General features: G+C 56.1%; 2 protein-coding genes across 4 annotated transcripts in view; one reads left to right on the forward strand and one right to left on the reverse strand.

Moving 5' to 3' along the window:
* Positions 1–7193, forward strand: part of PPP2R5D (protein phosphatase 2 regulatory subunit B'delta) — a 29061-nt gene extending 21868 nt beyond the window's left edge. For all 3 annotated transcript variants that reach the window (XM_042829885.1, XM_042829887.1, XM_042829886.1), the window contains 3 exons: positions 3489–3561; positions 3995–4111; positions 4429–7193. In XM_042829885.1, the coding sequence (XP_042685819.1) occupies positions 3489–3561; positions 3995–4111; positions 4429–4566 (328 nt within the window). In that variant the 3' untranslated portion in view covers positions 4567–7193. The remainder of the gene's footprint in view (positions 1–3488; positions 3562–3994; positions 4112–4428) is intronic.
* Positions 7072–8160, reverse strand: MEA1 (male-enhanced antigen 1). Its single transcript, XM_042829888.1, has 3 exons — positions 7897–8160; positions 7703–7805; positions 7072–7632 (listed from the first exon to the last, which is right to left on the reverse strand). Exons 1-3 carry the CDS (start codon positions 8155–8157, stop codon positions 7469–7471), a joined length of 528 nt encoding a protein of 175 aa, XP_042685822.1. The 5' UTR covers positions 8158–8160; the 3' UTR covers positions 7072–7468.
* Between the last annotated feature and the right edge of the window lie 383 nt (positions 8161–8543).

The following is an 8543-nucleotide window of genomic DNA, read 5'->3' on the forward strand; positions in this document are numbered from 1 at the left end:
AGACTGAACAAGCCCAGCTCCCTCAGCCTTTCTTCACAGGAGAGGAGCTGCAGCCCTCTGAGCATCTTCATAACCCTCTCCAACAGCTCCACATCTTTTTTGTGCTTAGGGCTCCAGGTCTGGACACAGTACTGCAGGTAGGGCCTGACAAGGGCAGAGCAGAGGAGAACAATCCTTTCCTTCTTGCTTTTCTACCACCTCTCTTTTGATGCAGCCCAGGATGCTGTCGTTCTTCCAGGCTGCAAATGCACACTGCTTGCTCATTTTCCACTTTTTATCCACCAGGACCCCCAAGTCCTTCTCCAGTGGGCTGCTCTCACGGAGATCTTTTCCCAGTCTGTACACATATCTGGGATTCCCCTGACACAAGTGCAACATCTTGTTAAACCTCAATATGTTCACGCGTCCACTTCTCAAGTTTGCCCAGGTTCCTTTGGGTGGCATCCATTTTGCACCACTCAGCTTAATGTCAGCAGCACACTTGCTGAGTGTGCCCTCAGTCCCACTGTTTGTCAGAAATAAGGATGCTGAAGAACACTGGTCACAAGATGGACCCCTGGGGCACACCACTAATCACCAGCTTCTATCTGGGTGTTTATCTGTTGACCTCAGCCCTCTGGCTGTGACCATTCAACCAATTCTTTATCCACCAACTAGTCAGCCTTCAAATCCATATCTCTCCAGCTTAGAGACAAGAACACGGTGTAGGACTGTGTCACAGGCCTTGTAGAAGTACAGGTGGATGACATCAGTTGCCTTTTCTTTGTCCACTGCTGCCATCGCTTCATCACAGAAAGCCACCAGATTGGTGAGGCATGATGTGCCCTTGGTGAAGCTGTGCTGGTGTGAATCACCTCCTCGTCTCTCACATGCTGTAACATCTCTTCCAGGAGAATCTGTTCCATAATCTTCTCAAGCATGGACATTTGGTGAGGCTCACTGGCCTGTAGTTCTCTTGATCTTCCTTTCTTTAAAACAGGAGCGAGTTTTCCTTTTTCCAGCTACCATGGTCTTCATCTGGACTTATTCTTTGGTTACAGTGGGAGGGATTTTGCTCCCCCAACTTCCACTTAGAGGTCTGGGGATGTGGGAGATACGAGAAGCCTGACTAGCAGTGAAGACTATGACAGTACATCAGTCTTCTGTGTCCATTGTTGCCAGTGCAAATGATGAAGGGGCAGAACCATTCTCATTTATCAGGGGTTCACTCTCCATGGTTTGTCTCTTCTAACCTGTAGAACCCCTTGTTATTTTTCACTTCCCTTGCCTAGTTCCATCTGCATCTTGGCCTTCCTGATCCCAACTCTCCATGTTCAGACAGCATCCCTATATTTTTCCCTGGCCACCCATCGCTGTTTCTGCTGCCTATACTTTTCCTTCTCCTTCTTATCCCTCAGTGTGACCAGCAGGTTCTTGCTCAGCCTTGCTAGTTTCCTGCTCTCTCTGTGTATTTCTCCTACTAGGGGGATGGAGAGCTCTTGTGCTCTCAGAAAGGTGTCCTTAAGGAGTTGCCTCCTCTGTTCCATTCATATGTTTCTAAGGGCAGTTTTCCAAGGGCTCCTAACTAACAGTTCCTTAAACAGCTGGAACTGCTGTGTTCTCCTAAAATTCAAGGTTCTGACTCTGCTCTTCATCATGCCCATATTCCTCGAGATCACAACCTTGTAGCACGCTTGCTACGATCCAGACTGCCTCAGTTATTGAGCTCCTTCATGGTCTGCTCTGCACTGATGAGCACCAAATCTTGTAACGTTTCACCTCTGGTTGTTCTGTTCAGTACTCAGACCAGGAAGTTATGCTCAGTGCACTTTGGGATGACTTGCAGCCCACTGTGTTGCTTTCCCATCAGACACACAGGCAGTTGAAATCCTCTATCAAGATGAGACCTAAGATGAGACCTGTGAGCACAGTGCCTTTGCAGCTGAAGTAAGAAAGCCTCGCTAACAGGCTCCCCTTCATCAGGCAGCCTGTAGTGGACCTGGAGCACCAAGTGTCCTTCACTGATGTAGTCAACATGACTCTTACCTGTTTCTTAGGGTCACTTCAGAGGCAACCCTCAGAAAATCAAGCATGTGCTTGGGAATATGAGTTTACCTGAGAAGTATGCCTCAGTTCTTTGCTGAAGGCCATTGTGGAAATGCCCTCTTCTCCCTCTGTGTCTTTAAAACTTCAGCCATACACAAGCAAATGCATGTACCCTTAACACTTCGGCTGCACATTCTGAACTGTAATAGAAAATAAGTCATATCAGGAATAACTTGTTTCTCTTACAGGAAGCAGTGTTGTTTAGTTGTATCTCCCCTGTGGAAGGAGACAGTTTTGTCATGAAAGAGTGTCTTGGAGGCTGCAGGGCCATTCCTGCCCTGCCCCTTGCTTGCTCTTCTTTCAGCCTGGTCCAATGAACAGCAGTCCCAGCAGCTGCCTCCACAGCTCATTTCTGCTGTCTCACTGGCAGAGGTCACTGCAGACCAGGGCCTGCTGGTGCACAGGGATGTGAGGTTGCAATCAACTGCTGTTCTCTTTGCAAATGTGAGACTTAAATGGAGTAGTAGTTGCGCTTGTTTTCTAAAATACAATCTTAATGTTATGAAGTTTATTGTTTTAGGAGTAAAGTAGTGTTCCTGAGGCTGCTGAGAGAGTGCTGACTGGATTGCTGTAATGCAGGATCAATCCTTAACTGCACGATACCTGATGATTTCTGCAGGATCTCTGCCTTGTCCAGGGAGACTGACGAGTTTGAAAAGCTAAAGAAGACGAGGCAGCTTCTTTGTAGCCAGAAAAAGGAGTAGGCATATAAAATGTTTTCCATGGGGGCCCCTAGAGGCCTTGTACTACCAACTGAGAAAAAGCAAATGTGGCAAAGACCACGTTATCGTGTGCAGCTGGAGGCAATTACAGAGTAAGGACTTCCTTGATGTGGACAAGCAGGACTCCTGATAGACCAGTAGCTAGGATAAGAGCCAGAGAAGTTGAAAAGCAGAAATGAAGCAGAGATTTTAGTGCAGAGGTTTAAAATGTAAAAGGGAATACTAGCAAGGGGTGGTGGAAAGTCACCTCTGTGGGGGAAAGTTCACTGCGCTGGGATTTACGAGCAGCCAAGTTTGAACGGTCACATGAGGACTGCAGCAAAGTCTGTGCCAAGCTGAAGAGCTGTTTACCCCAGAACCCAGGCTCTCAACTGTGCTCATGCATCACAGAGGCGAGGAGAAGGTTCCTGTGCCACCTGCTGCTGCTGCTGCTGCCCCACTGTGCTCTGGGCTGAGCGAGGAGCACGCCTGCCTGCCTGCCTGCCTGCCTGCCTCCCTGGGCTGGCTGCAGCACATCTATTCTTCTTGCCCCGTCTCACCTCTGGATTGAAAACCGGGCTCTCTGAAGGGCTGAGCAGCTCTTCCCTTACCTGTGCACTTCTGCTGTCCCTATTCTTGTCTTCCTGTTGGTGAAAGCTGTGCTGCCCCCGGGAGTTCACATTGTGCTCTCTCTGTCTGCAGGGGGAGGTTCAGGATGAAGGAACGAGAAGAAATGTGGCAGAAAATAGAGGAGCTGGCCCGGCTGAACCCTCAGGTGTGTAACAGCAGGATGTGGGACAGACAGAACAAGAATGTGCTGGGGGAGCTAGGCTTGCTTCCTGAGCTCATGAGGGCAGGCTGTAGCACCTCAGTCTTGTGCACACAGTGCTGATCTGTCCCTTTCAGGCTATGTTTTACCAGTCTGGGCTTCAGCAGTATTGACTCTGGATTATGCTGGTCAGGGTGTGTGTATTTGTGGACTCCTCTCTTGGCTGTGGCTACACGTGCAGTTTGCTGTGGCTCATTTGGGTGCCACAGGCAAAAATGGATGAGAGAAAATGCTCCTCTCCTGACCGTGCACATGCTGTGACTTTGAGAGTGCCAGAAAGGGTGACTGGAGGAAGTGTGCCACGCTGTTAGGATGCTGAGGGGAGGAAATTTGGTGTTGGATGATGTGCTCATTCCCCAGTGTTCTGTGTTATCTGCAGTATCCCATGTATTATGCACCTCCATCATTGCCTCTGGTCTGCTGCATGGAAACAGAGACCCCGACTGCAGAGGATATTCAGCTACTGAAGAAAACAGTGGAGACAGAGGCTGTGCAGGTGTGTAAGTGACGAGGGGCCTTCCAGATTCTGCTCAGGGCATGACCAGTTAGTGCAGGGTCCAGCAGGCAGAACAGCTCGTTCAAAACGTCCTGAGGGTAAATGCCCCCTGCTCTAATTCCTGGTTCTTAGACATCAGCCTGTGCAAGTGGGGCTTCTCTGCGTCCTTGTGGTCTGTGGCTCTCAGCCTGTTCTGTAGCACGTCACTGTGTCACTGTGTCAGCCAGCAAAGCAGTTGGTATCAGAGGGGAAGGTTTAGGCTGTACAGGGTTGAATGGGTGTGCTGCAGATACCTGACTTCTTTGGTTTGTCTGTAGATGCTGAAAGACATTAAGAAGGAGAAGGTTTTGCTGCGCCGGAAATCTGAGCTTCCTCAGGACGTCTACACTATAAAAGCCCTGGAGGCCCACAAGAGAGCAGAAGAGTTTCTCACCTCAAACCAGGAGGCTCTCTGACGGGCTCAGAAGCTGGCCCAAGAAGCTATGTCCCATCCCTTTCCCCCAGGGGTCACAGAAATGCACTCGGTTCTCATGTGTAATAAGGAATGAACATGGTGAGCCGTGCCTGTCCTCCACTCCATCCACATCCCTGCAGGATAGATCTGTTTTTATGTTGTACCTTCTATCTCACCACTGCCATCTCCTCCTGCTTCTCCTCCTCCCACACACGCAGTGTGTGTGTGCGAAGGGAACCTGTCTGCCCTGCCGGTCCAGGCAGGGGTTGCTTCATTTCCAGTTGCTGCCTGGTTTTTGCTCTTCCTGGGAGCCTTGCAGGGCAGGCAGGCGCTTCCTGTGGCTCTGCTAGAAGGAGGGCTGAAGGGAGCTGCTCCGGGCTCTCTGTAAGCATAGAGAGAACCGAGCCCCTCCGCGGCTCACCTCTGCGGGGCGGCTGAGCCGGGCAGCGGTGCAGAGCAGTTGACCTCTCAGGATCAGCCTGAGCTGCCCAGTTCAACCCAGCCTGAGCCAGGTGTGTTGGCTGGAGACTGCTGTGCGTGGCTCAGCATGCTGCAGCCATCCCAGGTGCCCGCCTCCGTGTGCCTGCCCCAGTGCTGCTTGCGGTGACCAGAGGCTGAGCGCGTGGTGGGAGCGGCTGGCAGAGTTTGTGGGGGCTCTGCCAGCTCTCCACCCTGCCTCAGGGTGCAGCTCAGCAGTGGGAGGGCTCACGTATAGCAGGAGATGTTTGCTTCCGCCTTTCTTTTGCCTCTAGCCCTCCGTTCTGTTCCCCTGTTGGTGGAGTGGGGGTTCAGTGCTTCGCCACCCCCAGTATAGCTGGGTGCAAGCACTGCATCTTATTGCTTCCCTCCTTTTAGAGCATCCTTAGAAGCTCTCTTGTGGGAAAGTAAATTCCTTCGGCTCTTTGTGTTGGTCCTCGCTAAGTCGTCTCCATTCCAATGTCTTGGGTAGTTGTGGGCCCAGAGTTAACTTCTGCTTTGTAGCAGGTGTCAGCCACTGACTTCTGCTTTCTTCCTCCTCCTCCTGCTCAATTAAAATACTCCCGCAGCTTTCCCTCTGTTGTTCCCATCCTTAGCTCTGCAGTGGCTGGGGTTTCTAGGAAGCTTGTGCTGCTAAAGTCATTTCTGCAAATTAGTGGAAGCAATGGATACACGTTTACGGGGCCAGGCCAAGTTTGTGCGTGTTCAGTTGTCTCCTCTTTATGACCAGTGGCGAGATGCCACCATCGAATTGCTTCTGTAGGTGCTCTGAGCAGTTTGCCTCGCCTCTTCCTTCAGCACCTGCTGTGGCCCGAGGCCCTCGTTTGCTGCGTGGCGCAGCAGGGAAGTGCTGTGCTGTGCTCATTTAGCATTTAGAGCGCACTCGATAGCCCAGGGGCTCGTGCAGCACTTGGCTGCTACTGTGATCCAGCTCTCGGAGCTCTGTCTCCTACCTTCTTGTGGTGCAGATTCAATCCCAGACCAAGGCGATAAGTAAGGGAGTGGTCTTTGCTGCTTACTGCTGCGCTTGCTTGCTTGACACATAAGCTTGAGTGGGATGGCAGTAGTGCAGGGAGCTTACGGAGTCGGTGCCGGTCGGACACTGCTTTGCAGCATCCATAGGTCATTGCAGAAGGTCCTGGTGTATCTGTTTTGTCCCCACCAGCAGACCCCTTCCAGGTCGGAGCTGGTGTGCAGCGCATCTCCTTTCCTCCCCCCCAAACCAAGCTGATCCCTCCCTGTGTATCCAGTGCCCCCTGCTCCCTTTAGGCATGCCATCATCTCTTGGGAGCAGCTGCCAAGCGTGAGTACGGGACGGATCACCCACACCGCGCAGGACCCCGCCTCCCCTGGCTCCGTGCGCCGGGCCGGTTCATCAGGAGACTTACAAACACCTCAGGGAGGTTATTGCTTATTTAGAACATGACTCTGAGCTCATGGTCAGCTGCCAGTCGATTACCTCACGTGAGCCTGGCACAGCACGTAGACACGCGCCGGAGGCGGGCAGGAGCGGCAGGCGGCGGGGCTGCAGCTGAGGGTTGCTACCTGCAGCTGGGCTGGGGATGCTCCTTCCTCGTCCCGGGGCTGGAGCAGCACTGCTGGGAGCAGGCCGTGCGCAGGGCAGGGTGGTGATGCGTGGTGCCTACGTGCTGTGCGGCTGCCACGTTCTCATAGCTTTGTGTGTCGCGTTCCGGATCAGGGACCTCACGCTCGGTACCTTACATTGCCATTAGTTTACTGCCTCCTCATTCCAGTCCTGGACTTTGAAGAAGGGGACCACGGGAGGTGGGGGGAGCACATTTGTGCTCTCTGCCGCCCGCAGGCCTGCATCTGCCACACTACAGCTGCCCCTCACTCCACACCCGGTCGGTAGCGTTAATGCTCATCTCTGCCTTTGCCTTTCCCCACATCAGCCAAACGGACAGAACTGGAGCTGCCTCTTCCACGTCACGTGGCCCCTCCTCGGAGGGAACGAGCAAAACTAACTACTGCGTTCACCCCCTGGACACAAGTATTAAGCTGCTTACAGTTCATATGTACATATGGTGTACTTTATTTTCAGTAGAGCATTACATAGTATGAAAGTGTTGGATTTTGTACAGATGTCCCTGTATGTACAGTACTAAATAAAACCAATCTCTTGGAAAGACACGTTGGGCTCGACCTGCGGTGGCTGACGTGCACCGTGCGCGGGGAAGGGTCACCGGGATGGCGTTTGTCCCGTGCTGACCCAGCCACGGCCGGGCACGACCCGTCCTGCCCGCGCACGCGGGGTCAGAAGCGGTTCTGCAGCACCGGGACGGCGCGGCCGGAGCCGGGCGGGAGAGGGGGGGAGGTCGGACCGCGTCAACGGGCAGAACGGGGGTGAGCGCCGTCTGCGGGCAGGAGGACGGACGGAGGACGAGCCGCGGGGCCGGGCTCGGCCTTCACTTCCACTCGGGCCCGGAGCTGCCCGCGCCGTGCCGGGCCTGCAGCGCGCGCTGCACCACCGCCTGCCATTGCTCGTCCGAGATCTGGCTGGCCCAGGCGGGGATGCCCAGCGTGGGCAGCTTCACGCCCGCCATCGTCCTCTTCACCAGCTCCACGTGCTCTGCGGGCAGAAAGCCGTGAGCGAAGCGGGCCGGCGCGGAGCCGCGAAGCCCCCGAGGAGCCTCCGTTACCTGGGTCCATGGGGATGGAGCCGCGGCCGCCCTGCGCCGCCGCGCCTTCCTCCTCCTCGTCCTCGCTGTCCGCGGGCGGCTCGGGCAGGTGCAGCCTCAGCATCTGAGACAAAATGGGGCGGCGGTGGGCCGGGGCCGCGCTCCCTCCGCCGCCGGCTCCCCTCCCCCCGCGCTGCCCCGCGCCGCCCCGCTACCTGCAGCCGCTCCTGGAGGCCGGGGCCAGGCTCGGCGCCGCCCGCGGGAGGGCCCGGCTCGGCGGGGCCCTGCTCCGGCTCCTGGCTCAGCGGCTGGTACAGGTACCCGCCGGCCCCCTCCTCTTCCTCCTCCTCTTCTTCCTCCTCCTCCTCTTCATCCTCCTCGTCGCCGCTCCATCCCGCCGCTCCCTCGGGGGCCTCCGGCGGCCCCGGCTCCTCGGGACACACCCGCTCCGGCCCCATCCTCCGCGCCACCGCCATGCACCGGGCGCGGCCCCGCCGCCACCCGGAAGCCGCCCCGCCGCCGGGCACTGTGGGTGCCGTAGTCCCGCGGCGGACTCCGCCCACCGGAGAGACCCCCGCCCTCTCGGCCGCCCCGGGGTGCTCCGTCGGGGACCCGCCGCCCCAGCGTCCCGAAGCCCTGAGGTTCGGCGGGTCCCCGTCGGGCCGCCCGGAGTCGGGAGGGAGGAGAGGAGGGAGAGGAGGAGGGACGGAGCGCCGCGGGGCGGGCGGGGCGGCGCCGGACTACAAGTCCCAGCGAGCGGCGGGCGCCGCGGAGAGGTGCCGAGCTCCTCCGCGCCGCCAGGTACCGCGCTGCGCCCGGCGGGCCCGCCCGCACGGGCGGAGCGCGGTGCCGCCGGACTACA

Source organism: Centrocercus urophasianus, unplaced genomic scaffold (genome assembly GCF_019232065.1).
Source record: "Centrocercus urophasianus isolate 14NV4802_14NV808 unplaced genomic scaffold, USGS_Curo_1.0 seq_329, whole genome shotgun sequence".
In the NCBI taxonomy this organism is placed as follows: Eukaryota; Metazoa; Chordata; class Aves; order Galliformes; family Phasianidae; genus Centrocercus; species Centrocercus urophasianus.